Source organism: Lissotriton vulgaris, chromosome 10 (genome assembly GCF_964263255.1).
Source record: "Lissotriton vulgaris chromosome 10, aLisVul1.2, whole genome shotgun sequence".
Taxonomy (NCBI): Eukaryota; Metazoa; Chordata; class Amphibia; order Caudata; family Salamandridae; genus Lissotriton; species Lissotriton vulgaris.
Window position 1 is genome coordinate 273,026,258 of NC_141698.1, and position 16,187 is coordinate 273,042,444.

The window sequence follows — 16,187 nt, forward strand, 5'->3', positions numbered from 1 at the left end:
ACTCTACATATGCGAACTACAATAATTGTTTGTATCTGGTACTCCCTCCACTGCTCTATTTTCCTACTTAGTCTTTTTACCGGGCTCATCCTTGATCCAATCCCTTCACGCTTTACACTTTTCTCCTCACCCAACATGAACGCCGCACATTCTCCATTGACCACGTGTGCGGCATCACTCTATTTTAATTCGACCGCACCGTCTCTACATCCCAGCCATTGAGCTCGTGATCAGATTGACACACACCACTTCACACTACCGGTAAGCACGCACAGCAACTGCGCTAGACCACTGGCTGAACCTTGACAACCCGCCGCTCGTGAACCTGAACCGACTCCAGTATTCTTTTCCTCCCCAGGCTGCATGTGTGATCGGCACACAGCCAGCGCCTGTATCGAGTCGTACTAACTCGGACACCCTTCGGCCATCAATACAAGGTTGCCTTTATTTCTGTTGTAAGGGTTCCTATAAAAGCCGCCTCTGGATTTCCACCTAGGTAAGCACCTCCTTTAATTCATGGAATTTTTACAGTACGGCACCCAGCCTTCATAGCCGTAATAGGTACCAACCCCGCATCTCTTTTTAAGACCGCTCATTGTAGTGTCTTCCACACCACAAGGATGCAAATTTCACTCCCCTTCTCACACTGATCCTCCACTCCTCTGGTCTAGGTCAGTGCTTTATTCCTTGCGGTTCAATTGTTTCATCTTCCGTTCAAGCGACCGCTCATCCGTCCTAGTTTAAAACACCTTTTCCACCCATCTCGAAGCTCACCCTTAGCTCTGACGCATCTGTGCAAAATAACATGCGATCCCCCACTCCCCTGACTCGCGCCACCAACACCCGCACCAGCATGAGTAAATGCAGGCACCTTGATCCTTGCAATTCACCTATAGATTCAATTTTTTACACACACCAAGCCACTGGAGCTTTTTTTCTTAAGCTGTTATTCAACCATTACTCGGTCCTCACCATAATTCACAGATTCTCTGACCTGAGTGCCACCATAGACCCGGGAACAGCATGACTGTTTGTAGGCACCTCGATCCTTACCCTTGCGCATTGGTTACAAACAAGGCCATTGATCCCGTAGGCCTTGCACTCTAAATCTTTTACATTTACATTTAATTCTGTGTGTCCTGCCTCCCTCCCCGCTCCAATGTCTCCACAGGCAGCTTATTACCTCAGACCTAAAATGCTCCCTGTCCTGATGATGATCCAAGTATCTAGTAATGTATTGAAACATTGTTAACGTTTTAAACAGCTTGCACGTTAAACTGATTTGTTAAAACAAGTGCAATCACTGTTTACTCAAAAAGCTTGCCAAGTTTATTTATATTGGCTAAAAGTTTTTCCCTGTTTTGCCTGAAAAACGTTTGTAATTGTTTTTTTTTGTGTTTCTGTAGGATACAGGTCTGTGTCCCACTCGATTACTTTGTGTGTGATCACTATTAATTGCTTTTGATCCATTAAATCAAGTGTCCGACTGGACATGATTGATACAATATAGTACTGATTCTGGTCTAAATTTATTGTTAATTGAATTAAATGTTTGAAGGACCAATTGTTTTTCACAACATCTTGAAACAGGAGGCTCCTGGGTAATTGTACGGTAAGGCAAATGAAAATGGTGCAAACAGGAGGTGGGGGCCTGTGAGAAAATTGTTAGGAATGGGTGGTAGCATACCTACATTCACTTGTTAGTGCACAGGATAAATGTGGTGCCGCTTTCACCAATTCCTCAGAACATTACTGGACGAAGAAGAAGCCTGACTTCTGTCTTCTGCTGAAAGAAGGGGACTCACACAAGGACTCCTGAATGCTGCTAGCACCCACAGACTGGAACTGTTCTCCATGGGTCATGTGGTGGGCCTCCTGTTAAACTACTTCAGGGATTTGTACAGCAGTAGGACTTCTGACTAGAACAGGGTCTTGACTAAGGACTACACCCTCCAGGAGTAGTGCCCAGCAGTGGTGCCAAGAAGTACACCATGAGAACCAAGAGCTGAGGGATTGGCCAGAAGAAGCTTTCCCAGCAGTTGGAGACTAAGTCTGAAACTCAACCCTTTGACCTGCACCACCTTCTTGGTATATCTGACCTCTGTTCCAAAGCGGTCCATCCGAAACTGTGCCTAGATTATTGTCCATTGCAAACTGTTGTTCTGTTGTAGGGGATATCTGTGTATAGTCATAATCTAGTGAATAGTCCTGCCTATGTGCGTGGACCCCGGAGCAATAAAAAATAATTCTTAAGCTGTCTTCTTTGCAGTCCTGTATAGACACTTAAGAGAAAATCAAGACAAATAATGCAGCCTAACACTTCCAAGGCTACAAAGGTCACCACAACATCTAAACAGTGAAAACGATAGCCAACAATGTCAGATTTTAAAGATTTTACAAAGTTTCCCTCATAGAGAAAACTTCCCTTCACCAAAATCCTTGAAATGATCGAGAGGAAAGGTAGGACAGACAAGCCCCCATAGGCTGCCATTATGTGTCTGGAAAAGGGATACCGTGCCTTTTAGGAACTCTCCAGAGACCCTCGGTATCTCAGGATGCACAGCCAAAGTCCTTTTACCTTTAGTTCTTTTTTCTGCTCCTGCTAGCAGGACCCTGGAGCATTGAGCTCTCCCTTTTTGGGTATTTCTTCAATTTTTGGCACTTTTGAAGTGTTTTGAGTGTTTCACTCGATGTCTGGGGTCTTCCTCTTCCTTTTGCTGTGTTTTTAGCCAGTTTTGCCCACTCTTTCTGTCGAATATGCCAGCTTTATTCGACAAGTGCCCTGAGTGTGCCAGGAAGAAGGCTAAATCTGACCCCCACAGAGTATGCGTACTCTGTCTCCCTTCCTCCCATGTCCCTGAAGTCTGTGAGACTTGTCAATCTTTCTCCAGGAGGACCCTGCACGACAGGGAGAAGATTCGTCTCCAAGGCCTGGAGCAGAGGAGACATCAGGAACCAGGTCGGTCTGGGCATGGAGGGACTCAGTCATCGTCCTCTGCCCGTGCTTCGGCATCTGGGGGGCCCCCCAGTCAAGAAAAGGCCCAGAAAAGGCACCGGTCCCGGTCGACGTCGATGGCTTCGGCGTCGAGAGGCATGACGACTATCTGTTCCCCGTCGACCCTGGGTCGAAGCGTTGTTGACGTTTGACGTCGAGGGGAACGACGTTGAGACCTCGGACGAGGTAGACGTCAAGGACTTCACCGGCGTCAACACATCATCGACGTCGAGATGAGTCCAAGAGGCACCGGCGCTCGCCGTCGAGGTGACACCGCCGTTGAGGTCGACTCGACATTCGACGTCAAGGAAAGACAAGTCGACGTCGAAAAGAAGAGTCGACGTCGAAAAGAAGAGTCGACGTCGAGGAGTTCATCGACGTCTGGACGATCGACGTCGAGAAGCAGAAAGGCGCAGAAGTCGACGTCGAGGAGAGAAAAGTCGTCGTCGAGGAGGCGTTCAAGGGCCAGGACGGTGGCCTCTGCCTCAGTAGTCAGCCTATCTTCTGCATCTACGAGTCCCCGGTCGCGGCGGCGCCGGCGCTCGGCTGAAAAGAGGTCTGCCTCCAGAGCATCCTTGTCAAGACCTGCGCAGAAGAAGAGGAGAGTGGTTAGGTCTTCGGAATCCGAATATTCTCAGACCTATTCGGCTTCTAGGCCCAGGACGCCTACGCCTCCACCATTGCCTGCAACATTGCCTCCGAGGAAGCCTCCTCCACTACCTCCCTTGCCTCCTCTTCCGACTTCTCTGCCTCCTCCGTCTCCTTCTCCTCAACTGTCTCCTCCATCTCTGCCGCACCTTCCGTCACCCCCTACGAGGCCTCCACAGCCTAGGACTCTGGTTCTGCCTCCGCAGCTCCCGCCTCCTGTAAGGCCAGTGGATCGCCCGAGGCCTAGTAGATCTAGATCACGGTCCAGAGGGAGACATCGATCACGGAGTGACAGTCGGTCTTCGACACGGTCCCGTCATCGTCACCGGAGGGATAGGTCACGGTCCCGTCATACAGACTCTTCAAGTGGCCGGAGATATTCTCCCACCTTGTCGGATTTCCACCATACGAGGATGTCACCGGTGGATGACATCGTAATATTTCAGGAGGCGCTATTGAGAGGGGCAGCGAAGTTGGGGATCACTTTGACGGTACCCGCACCTTCTACATCGGTGTGATTTGAAACCTTACACAAGCGGCATTTGTCTCGCCCCTTGTTGCCCTTGGTGTCAGGACTGGAGGAACAGGCTATGGAGCTTTTTCTGACTCCGGCCTCAGTGAAGTCAGCTCCGTCCCAGCTGCAGAAGAAGTACAGGCCCACGGATTCCGATCCGGCGTTCCTGAGATCAGATCCAGTACCGGATTCTGTAATCGTAACTGCGGCCAAGAAGCTGCATGCTACTGCCCCGTCTTCTACGGTGCCTCTGGATAAGGAAAGCCATCAGATGGACTCAGCTGGACGGAAAGTCTGCCGGACGGCGGCCACCTCCATGAAAGCGGCGAGTGCCTCGGCGCTCTGAGGTCGCTATGACCGCTCCTTGTGGGAGTCCCTGCAGCAATTCCTGGAGCTACTCCCGAGGGATAGGAGAGAAGACTTCCAGGAGATTTTGAATGAGGGCATGATGGTCTCCAATCCGGTCATCAGCTCTGCGGCAGACGCCTCTCTCCTGGCGGTTCATGGTTACTGCCATGGCATCAATTTACGACGACATGCCTGGCTGTACCTTACATCTCTCAAACCGGAGGCGCAACAAAGAGTCGCTAATTTACCATTGTCTGGATCAACTTTCTTTGGGTCACATGTTGACGCGGAGATGGCCCGCACGAAGGCAGAGGTAGAGACACTTAAAGCCGTTGGTTTGGAGAAACCAAAAGAGCAGAGGAAGTCCTTCCGTCCGTTCCAGAGGCGGTATGGCTCTCAATGACAAGGGCAGGGTCGTCAAGCTAGTCAACAGCAACAACAGCAGCAGTACCAGCGGCAGCAATTCCAGAAGCGTCAGAGGGGCAGAGGCAGACAGCAGTCCTCCTCGGCGAACAAGGGCCCGGCCGGGTCTAAGCCCTGAGGTGCTACTTCCCTCTCTTCCGATACCCGCTCCGGTAGGGGAAAGCATTCAGAATTACTTGGCAGAGTGGAGAAAAATTACTCAGGACAAGTGGGTGCTGAATAATGTTTGCAATGGATACAGTCTTCGTTTCATCAGCCCTCCTCCAGCGATTCCACCGGTTTGTTTGCAGTTCCAACTGCTCGAGCTCCAAGCGGAGGCCGATAACCTGTTAAGAAAAAGGGCGATAGAAGACGTCCCTTTGTCCCAAAGGGGAAAGGGCCTTTACTCTCTTTCTGGTGCGCAAGAAGGACAAGAACAAGTTCAGGTCTGTTAGAATTGGGGGTCTCTTGTTGGCACAGGTAGGCACTTGTGACTAGCAGGGACCCTCTCCTCTATTCAGGGCAAGGGAATTACCCCTTCAGAATATCCCATGCTCACCCTTTAGGTTGCGTGGCGTGAGCAGCCAAGGCTAATCTTCAGGGCGCTGTCAGTTATGCATTTATGACTACACACAGTAAATCCAATGATCCCCCACAGATGGACACCAGGCTATAGATTAGATCAAAATACGTGTACTTTATGTAAAAATATATGCAGGCAGGTAAAATTATCACAAGACCTTCTATAACGTTTTAAAATTGAGGCCACAAGATTTCAAAATGGCAAGTGTTTCTTTAGGGTTCAGAAAAATACTTAGGCTGCTTCCACCTGGTTCCAATCACCTTAAAAATAGTTCCACCACTCTCAGTTCACTATTTCCAGGCGCAGGTACAAGGTTCTTGAGGGCTGTGCGCTTCGTAGCGCTTCTGTGCGTGTCGTTCGGGCGGGGAGAACAGGCCCTGCTGATGCCCACGCGCCTTGCGGTGCGCCGCGTACGGCGCGGTCGTCTTTACTGAGGGGTACGAGTCGTACCACTCTTGTGCGACTCGTACTCCGGCACGAACTTGACGGCTCCGACCAGGGTGCGTGCCTCACACAGGTGGCGTACCGGGCCGGTCAGGCAGAAGTGTATTGACATAAATGGAGGCGCACAGGATTCACGGGGAAATCAGAATGTTGCGGGCCCGAGCCCGTTGCAGCAAGTTGGTACAGTGCAGTACCTTTAATGGCACGGCGTACAGTCTTCAGTCGTACTTCTTTGTAGGGGACGAGTCGTACGCTGATAGTGCCCTTCGTGGCACCAGCCTATCTCCGGGTCTCTTTTAATCAGCGGGTGTGTTCCCACAGGCAGGCGCGGCCCACGACCTCCAGTACGGATGGTACTGGGGGTCACATCAGGAGAGCGACGCGGCCTGTATCGTGTCTTGGGAGGCAAAGCGGGGTGGCGGGTATGTTCAGACGTACGGACGGCCGTCCAGGCGTAGATCGCTCTCCGAAGGGGAATTCCAGTGGTATGGGCGAGAGAGCACTTTTGCACGCTCCAATAGCGGGCAGAGTGGCAGAGGAGCAGGGGGCCTGACCCGAGGGGCAGAGAGCGGCTCTACACGAGCGGGGCTCTCAACGGGTAGAAAGGCAGGCCAGCTCCCGAGTGCCACAGCCCTAGGAGGGGGCGCAGTCTCAGCTCCGGCAGGAGGAACACACGGCTCGATTCAACAGACGAGCGAAGACACAAGGAACCCACTGGTCCTGGAGTTCCGTTCAGGGGGCAAGCTCAGTCAAGCCCTTGGAGATAGTTCTCAGCACAATAAAGCAAAGTTCTCTTAGGTCTTCTCTCCTTCCTCAGCAAGGTAAACTGCAGGCCAGTCCTTCAGCTTCTTCTTGGTCCTTCTAGTTGGGCAGAAGTTCGTTGTGGGAAAACAGGATCTGATTTGTTAGGAGCAGGGCTCCTACATTTATAGTCAGTTTCTTTTGTCTTTTTAGGCCAGGGGGGCCTTTGCATAGTCCATTTCAGTCTCTGAGCACTTTGTTTTGTTTTTCCTGGCTTCTTCTTTCAGTGTGAGGGGCAGGGACAGCAGACGCTTCGCAGGAGGTGGAGCCAGCATTGAGAGGACAAGTACAGTCAGGAGCACTTTGTTGACAGTCTCCCCTCTTCCTGGACCAGGTGTCGGGCAGAGTCATCAGTCGCTCCCCAGGGGGTGGAGCCAGCATTGTGGTGGCAGAGCACAGCCCTATTCAGAGTCAAGGGGCACTCCCACCACCCACCTTGGTGTAATCCCTCCATTCACCACCTGTCATCCCCAGCCCTGTCACTCACACAACCCAGACAGCAGATACACATCCTAGCAGAGGCGGGCTGAAATGGTTAGGCAAGCAAATACTAACTTTCTAGAAGTAGCATTTGCAAACACAGGATATTAAAATAAACTTTACTGAAAGAAGTATTTTATTATTCTGAGTTCAGGCATACTAAACTTGACTTTCTACCATGTTCCCTGAGCCTGCTGGGATTATAGAGTGTAATAATTCCAGCAGCCCATTCTGGCCTATGAGAACAGGTAGCCTTACAATAGTGAAAAACGAAAATGGCTTTAATTCACTATTAAGACATGCCATACATATCAGAGCTTGTCCTACCTTATGCTTACAATGCACCCTGCCTTAGGGCCTACCATAGGGGTGACTCACATGAAGTAAAGGGAAGGTTTTAGAGGCTGGCAAGTGTAGGTCGGACCAATTGTTTGTCAATTATGGGTCAGTCAGGACTGGTCTTGCCACCTCAAAACAGTCCATTTCTAGATGGATTGTGTCCTGTATCCAGTTATGTTATCAGAAGGCTAACAAGACCTTAGGGGGTTAGCTTAAGGCTCATTCTACCAGGGGCAAAGCAGCGACAACTGCTTTGCTACGTAATGTTCCCATTGCAGATATCTGCAGGGCTGCCACTTGGAAGTCGGTCCATATCTTTGCTAAGCACTACTGTCTGGACTCTGATGCCAGGGCAGATGCTCAGGTTGGGCAGGCTTCGTTGAGAAATCTGTTTGCACAGTAGTGGTGTTGTCTTTTTCCTCCACCACCGGATTGGTTCTTGGGATGGGCTTGCCATTCTATTCACTAGGTTATGACTATACACAGAGATCCCCTACTACAGAAGGAGTAGTTTCTTACCTGTAACTCCAGTTCTGTAGTAGGGGTATCTCTGTTATAGTCATAAGCGCCCGCCCTCCTCCCTGGTGGAGAAAATGGTACTGTAATGCATGCTACAGGCCTTGCTTTATACACCTTCAAAAAGAACTGAAAGTAAAAGGACTTTGGCTGTGCATCCTGGGATACCGAGGGTCTCTGGAGAGTTCCTTACAGGCACGGTATCCCTTTTCCTGACACATAATGGCAGCCTATGGAGGCTTGTCTGTCAAACCCTTCCTCTCTATCATTTCAAGAATTTTGGCGAAGGGAAGTTTTGTCTATGAGGGAAACCTGGTAAAATGTGTACAATCTGACATTGTTGGCTATCCGTTTCACTGTTTAGATGAAGTGGTGGCCTTTGTAGCCTTGGCAGTGTTAGGCTGCATTATTTGGCTTGATTTTCTCTTAAGTGTCTAGGCAGGACTGCAAAGAAGACAGTTTAAGAGATTATTTTTGATTGCTCCGGGGTACACGCACATGGGCGGGACTATTCACTAGATTATGACTATAACAGAGATACCCCTACTACAGAACTGGAGTTACAGGTAAGAATCTGCTCCTTTTTCCTTAGTGCCTGACATTTTCTGGGTGCTTTTTACCTGAAAACTTTATACATTTGTACCCCGGCTCCTCTTAACCCATTTTGATGATCTTGATGCTCATTAAAATGTTCTTTATTTTTCAAAATGGGTATGAGAGTTTCATTGTGAACTTTATTTTAAAATTGTTGGTACTGCCTGAACTTAGCATGCACACTTATCTGGGGATTGCCTACTGCTCATGCCACAGCAACCAGTAGTTTAGCAGAGAGTCTCTGAAACCTGCATTTTGACCTAACCAGAGTGGTGTTATTGAGTTGGCAGGGATACCATCCTCCCACCCTATTTCTGACAATACTTACCACCCAACACATAAGCTGATCCGTGTTCAAAAAGGGGTTTAAAAAGAATCTGAATATAGCCCTTCTCCTGCAATGAGGGTCTTAAGGAGCTCATTTACTTGAGTGATTTGATTGGTGAGGCAGCTGCCACTCAGAAAAGCCCATTTTATGTTTCATAGCTTTGTTCACAGTTCTGAAAAGTATTAGAATAGTAACCACCTTTCTGTGGTATTTGGAACTACCAAAGCGTGAAATGTTTGGTCTTTAGGGCGAATCATCAGGCTTCATTCAGATATCTGCTAAATCAAAGGTGGAAAGTATTTAAGAAACCGGCCACTTATGTCTAGATTAAGATCCACTGTGGACGCAAACTGAGGTTTTATTATTTGCAACTTTCTAAAGGTTAATGCTGACCACATCTACAAAATGGGAAGAACTTAATTTACCTGTGCACAGAAAGTAAAACTTACAGTTTTCTCAAAGTTGTTGGAGCAAATGTTATGTTCAATAACAAGGTATTTGCGATTGAGGGGCTAAATCCAAACATGATGGAAATGAAAAAAAAGTCAAAGCTGCAGTCTTTTTAGACCTCTACTGCTATTATTTTGGTGAATAGTTCTGCCTGGCTATTTACCCCTCATCATCCTTTTATTAGGTGCAGCCTGCCATGTCACAGTTTGAGATGGATACGTTTGCCAAGAGCCATGACCACATGTCCAACTTTTGGAACTCCTGTTACGATACCCTGATGAGCAGCTCCCTGCGCCGCGAGGCTGAGAAAGCGGAGAGCCGGGCCCGGTTTCAGGTGAATGCATGGAAATGGTGTTGGGAATAGCAGGAACTGGCTTTTACTTTGACTATTTCCACATCTCATCTCCTAATTCTTTTCCAGGTCATTGTATGGGCTGGTGGAAGCTACTCTTTGTGCCATATGCCAAGTAGAGTTGCTAGCTGTGTGACTTTAGATAAAGGTTCAAAGCATTCTGGACCACTATTGCCCACATGGTGTAATGTATACCATTTATCTAACCTTAATATAGTGGCTACATTGGTGAATATCTAAGCAGTTCCTGAAATTAAAAGATCGTCCTAGGGACATAAAGTTATTGCAAAACTTTTTCTTATCTTCTAAAAGGTGGACTAAATAGTAACTTTGGCCTTGTTGCAATTTTCTGAACATTTTCACTTGTACAGAGTGTAAATCTGGCTATCTCTTTAATGAAATTGAAGATTAAGTTCCATAGTTTTGCTCCTGCCCATTTTACTGTTCCACAACATATTTCAATTTGACGCGGTGTGCTGGTTGCATTTTTAATATAAGCTAGGCCTTCGAAAGAACAGTGTGACTGCCCCATAAGAAAATGTTATCATTCTCATTGAAAAACGCACTAAAGCTACAGGCTGGACTAGTAATTTCTGCTTGGTGCCATCAACTTATGGGGATATAGTGTTTGCATGATGACCACAGACTTATCTGACACAAGTCATCAGAGCACCACAGAAGCACAAAGGGTATAGGCAGAACATTATACAGACATGCTAGACACTGGGTACAAATGTGGAACACACAGACAGACAAACGATGCAGCAGACTCTGGATACTGCAGTTGCCCTTGGTGCTGGGTCTTGCTTCCCTGCCTTCTGCACATTGGCAAGTGTGTGTCAGTCTCATTTGTCTTGATCTCTAACTCTGCCTTCCTTCTCATTGGTCTCCTATCCTCTCCTAGGATCTGGTCCTGGAGCCAGTAATGAAGCGGGCGAAGTATGAAAGCTTGCGGTACGCCAACCTTTTGAAGCAGATTGGCTGCCACCACAGTGCGGTCCTGCGACAGTGGAAGTCTCTTCGTCGGCTTCTGACATCTGCACGTGGAGCCTGGGCTGAGCGGTGAGCGGTCATAAATGTGTCCTGACATGAGAACGGAAGTATGACTGATCGGTGAATTGTAACGTCAAATGACTTCTAAGTATGGAATTTAAGTGTTTCTATATGTTGGAAAATAAAAATACTTGGTAGGCTTTGGGGGACTTTTCTGCCGTTACTCAGTGTGCATGCTTAAATGCAGGTATATCTATTATAGCTTTATAGCCTGCCATAGCGGCCTATACCCGCCATTACAGGCAGGCTCCAGTACTGGGCTTCTATCGGCCATTAGAATCCCGGAGCACTCCATTGTCTTCAATGTTTTTTTGTTTTTTTTTAATCCCCATTAACCAACGATACCGCCCTTGGGCTTTTTACCTCATACACTGGCTGTGCAGGAAAAAAGGCTTGCGCAACGCTATTTAGAGATAAGACCCTCCTCTGGGCACAGCCCCGTATGTGAGTGGGACAGAGAGTCTTCCTAGAGAGCGTGTCCACCCTATCCTCAAATCTTCACTTTACCTAGGAAGACTTCAACCAGCCGAAATAGGCGAAGGCTTAGTTATTGGATGTATATTTTAACCAAAAACTTAAGCAAAACCATCTCCCTCACCCGAAAGCTAACAAAAATGGGGTCCAAAATCTGTACCTTTTTTTGGTCTGATCCAAAATGTCTAACTTAGCAGTGATTCTCATGGCTCGTAGCCAGTCCAGTTCTGTCGGGGGGCCGGAGAAATCCATAATTTACAAATCTCTCTCCTTGCCAACAGTATAGCATAAAAAATGAGTTTAGCGTAATCATCTGTACCCTTACCTTGCAGATCCATTCTTCCTGATATAACTAGTTCAGGGCAAACCTTGATCTGCAGGCCTAGGGCTTTTGAGAAACAGCTACCCACGGCTGCCCAAAAATAAATCTCTTCTCTTCGGACATAGCAGAAACATATGTAGATCGCCTTCCTTAGGACTCTTACACTTGGGGCACACCACCACACCACCAGAGCTGAATTTAGAAAGTCTTTGAGGGGATCAATACACCCTGTGAATCGTAAAAAAATTATTCCACCTTAAATTTGTAGATTTCACTATTTTATAAAGCATGGATATTGTTACTTGCCATTGGTGGTCTGTTGCGATTTCTGGCAAGCAATCTCCCCACAAGGTCTCAGGCAGCTTAAAGGGACCGTTCTCCATCTCAAGCATCAGCCAATACCACAATGCAACTTCTTTTTTTAAATAGGCTGTCTAAAAAAAGCTTCTCCTCAAATTCATTGTGAGCTCCAATTAGACTTTCCATTTCAGTTGACCAGCTCTGAATCTGCAAGTATTTAAACCTGGAGAAGCTCCGACCCCATTCTTGTTCACAAAGTCCCCAAGAAATCAGTTTGCCATCCGGAAATAAATCCTTCCATCTCTGGGGACCGACCTCTCTTAGTGGTCGAGCCAAAGCGTCCTTTGACCAAGGGGGAGACCCTGGTGCGAGCCATGTAACTATAATATGGAATTTTTAATGACCTCCTAATTCTGAACCACAACTCTGCTAGTTCTCTTAAAACCTTTAACCTAACCTTTTTAAGAAATTTCGGATCAGCAAACTTATACAAAAAGCAGTGCTCATTAAAATTATTCTTTCTGAGCATTGCACAAAGCATTTTCCCAATAACTGAAATTTTCGGGGTATCCAACAGCATTCTGCAGTTTTTCAACAGGAGGGCCCATGAATAGATTTGAAAGTCTGGGACCACCAGCCCTCCCTTCACAAGTTTTCCCCTGAGCTTCTTCTAAGAGAGGCGCGGCCCTTTTGAAGCCCATAAAAAAAGAACTAATCGCGCTCTGTAGCGTTGCAAACCAGTCTTTCTTAAATATCAAAGGAACTGTTTCAAACAAAGTTATCTTTGGCAAAATCATCATTTTCACCAAATTCGTGCGGCCAAACAGCGACAGCGGTAGATGTGCCCACCCTCGGAGGGTGGCGGTAATATCCTTTTTTAGTTTTAGAAAGTTAACTTTAGTAAGATCCCTAATCTCCTGCGTTATCCTAACCCCAAGATATCTCATCTCAGTCTTGCAACCTATTCCCTCAATATTCGAGTTCAGACCATACTCTCCGCTTTGTCTTTATTTATAGCATAGCCTGAAACAGCCCGAACTCCTTGGTCAATTCTAAAAGGCATTTCATTGACTGATGTAACTTAGGGGTATAAATGATTATGTCAACAGCATATAACCCAATCTTTTCGGACCAGCCCTCAAATTCAAACGGAGCAATATTCTCTGCGGCTCTTATCTTACATGCTAGGGGCTCGATATTTAAATCAAATAAAAGTGGTGACAGGGGACACCCTTGTCTGGTCCCCCGCATAATTGGGACTGGCTGAGTTAGTATCCCATTAAATACCACTTGAGACGTGGGGGAATGATATAAAGATTGAAGAGAACCACTAAAATTCTGGCCTAAATTGAGATGTTTTATCAAAGCCTGTAGATATGCCCAATTTACGGGATCAAACGCCTTGGCGGCATCTAGTGCGATACCTGCCAAAGGAAGATCGTAGGCCGAGGCAATATCCATAGCAACAATGAGTGAAAAGGTTAATTCTTTCAAATATCTGCCCTTTATAAAACCTTTTTGGTCTTCATGAATTAAATGTGGAATAACACTCAATCTATCGGCCATAATTTTTGCAAACAATTTATAATCGCAATTGAGTAATGATATAGGCCTATAAGAATCCATATACGTTGGTGACTTCCCTGGCTTTGGAATTAATATAATATTTGCCTCATTCCAGAAAGGAGGCAGAGAGGCCTTACCCAAAAAAATCTGATTAAATAGCTGGCAAATAATTGTTGACAGTATGCCTATCATTGATTTGTAAACTTCGGCTGGAAGAACATCTGGCCCAGGTGCTTTGCCTCTTTTTCCCCCTTAATAACCCCTTCAACCTCGGACTGAGAGATTTCCTGATTTAATACGTCCTGAAGCTCATCAGATAAAGGCTCCAGAAACTCTAACCAACCTGTTAACGCCTGCTCTTCAGGCCTAAGATCCTCATTATAAACTTTCACAAAATATTCGTGAAAAGCAGCCGCTATTCCTTTACAGTCTGTGATCGTCGGACCTGTCTCCACAACTCTTACTTCTTTAATCAGATTTGAAAACTTGGTCTTTTTTCGCCTTCCAAGCTAGCAGTTTACTGCACCCCTCACCATATTCAAAATGTGCGAGTTGGCTTGCATCCCATTTCTCCTTAACCCTTTGACTCAGAATTCCCACCAGATCTAATTTTAACCCAGATCTACAGAGATTTACAATATCAGCCACACGCTGACGGATTTTCTTCTCCAACTCTGTGACCTTACCATAATATAATCTCCTCTTCTTCACTCCCAGGGCACCCAATCTTCCTCGCAAAAATGCCTTGCATGTGTCCCAAACAATCTCAATCCTGGCTGATCCCAATTTTTTTTCGAGAAAAACTTCAGTCTCCTCACTCAAAATCTCTAATGCTTTTTGGTCATTGAGGACCGTGCGATCTAACCTCCATGTTGAACCCGATATGCCGTCCTCTAATTCCAGCGACAATGTAATGGCTGAATGATCCGAAAGATGCACACCAACCTGACCCACCTGGGTCACACAATCAATCACCCTAGAATCCAACAAAAAGTAATCGATGCGAGATTTATGGTTATATTTTTGATATAAAATGTAAATCCTAGTTGCTGACCAGACCTAAGTCTCCAAATATCACACAAGCCTACCTGGGCGATCATCATCTTAACTCTATTCGTCATTTTAGAGTTGACCATCGCTCTACTCTTTTCCCATCGATCTAACTTATGGTCCAAAACCGTTTTAAAATCGCCCGCCATAATTATCTTGCCAGCTCATCTGAAGGACCCACATCGTCCTGATTCAGACCATAATAACCAATAATATAAACATTCGCCCGGCCATCTTTAATTTCACATTCAGCCGTCTCCCTCTTACATCGGCAGCTATACCCTCCACCGAGATATTTAACCCCTGCCTGATTAGAACTACAACTCCTTTCGTAACCGCTGTTTGAGGAGTGTAAACTGCATAAGCCACCCACCGATGTGCTGAAAAAAGTTCCTTACTTTCAACCCCTGATAAATGGGTCTCCTGCAATATTATAATTTGAGCCAAACAATCCCTCAAATATTTCAAGATTAACTCTCTCCTCGTTTTCACACGCAACCCATTTACATTCCAAGATAGGATTCTGGCAGCTTTAAAATCTTCAAATTATCCCTCCTTTGCATATTTTCCAATATTTCTACCCTCTCTTCATGTTCCCTGTCCTTAATCTTAATGGCATCTAGCTCCTTGCGGTTGACCATGACTTCCTCCCGAAGATCCTTATCTTCCGCCTCCAGAACAACTGTGCGGGAACTCAAATCGTCAATTTTTTTCTCTAAGAAACTTCAGGCAGCTCTAATACTTTCCAGATTCAACTTGGAAACCTCAAACCCCTTATGCATGTCAATATTGAATTTTTTTAAGAGAGCAATAACCGGAAGATCACAGTCTACTGGTTTGGGATCTATCTTAAATCCTTCCTCACTATGACAACTCAACTGATTAGACTTCTCCACCTCAACAGCAGATAAGCTTGGGGTCTTCATGTTCCCTGAATACCCTGTGGGCCCCCAGAGTTGAGACACCTGCATTTGAGGAAAGGGCAAGCTGCTCTATGCTGTCCTCTGCACTGCCGATTGGATCCGTCTGAGCCTGCGGGCCGTGACCCACCTCCTCCATGTCTAAAGAAAGAACCTGATAACGATTGGGGCTCAAGTGCTTAGACCAGTCCAACAAATTTATATCCGCAGGCACCTGCCCAGTGATCCTGCCCACCTCCGAAGTGCAGTTCGTACTCAGAGAAGCCTGATTAAATTTAGGGGCTGCTGGTAAACCTGTTAAATTAGATGGAGACTGGCCCTTTAATATCAAAGCCTTTGGCACAACTTTAAAAAATGAGGTGAGAGAGGGTGTTATCTTAATCTCACGCTCCAGTAAGCCTGCCTTCCCCAGCTTTTTACACCTATTACCCTGTTTCCTGTTTTTTTTAACTATATTCTTAAGCTTGCTTTCAGTAACACTTTTAATGTTTGCTGTAGGTGAGCCATTGTACTTAGATAGCAGCTTCTCAGACCCCCCCCCCCTCCCAGCACTTCTCAAAGCGTATCTAGAAACCCCAGTCTGACCTGCTACAGTCTGAGCTTCAGGCTTTAAACCGTCCTCACTTTGTTCTGTACCTCCAATACCTGCAACGTCCTGCAGGTCATCCACAACTTTGAAACGGGGGGCAACTTCTCTTTTGTTTCCTT

The 16,187-nt window shown here is 46.6% G+C and overlaps 1 protein-coding gene across 7 annotated transcripts in view; it reads left to right on the forward strand.

Moving 5' to 3' along the window:
• The window catches only part of NBEAL2 (neurobeachin like 2), a 750,879-nt gene that overhangs the window by 574,268 nt on the left and 160,424 nt on the right, over window positions 1-16,187 (forward strand). For all 7 annotated transcript variants that reach the window (XM_086940998.1, XM_086940997.1, XM_086941000.1 and 4 more), the window contains 2 exons: window positions 9,627-9,776; window positions 10,699-10,856. In XM_086940998.1, the coding sequence (XP_086797124.1) occupies window positions 9,627-9,776; window positions 10,699-10,856 (308 nt within the window). The remainder of the gene's footprint in view (window positions 1-9,626; window positions 9,777-10,698; window positions 10,857-16,187) is intronic.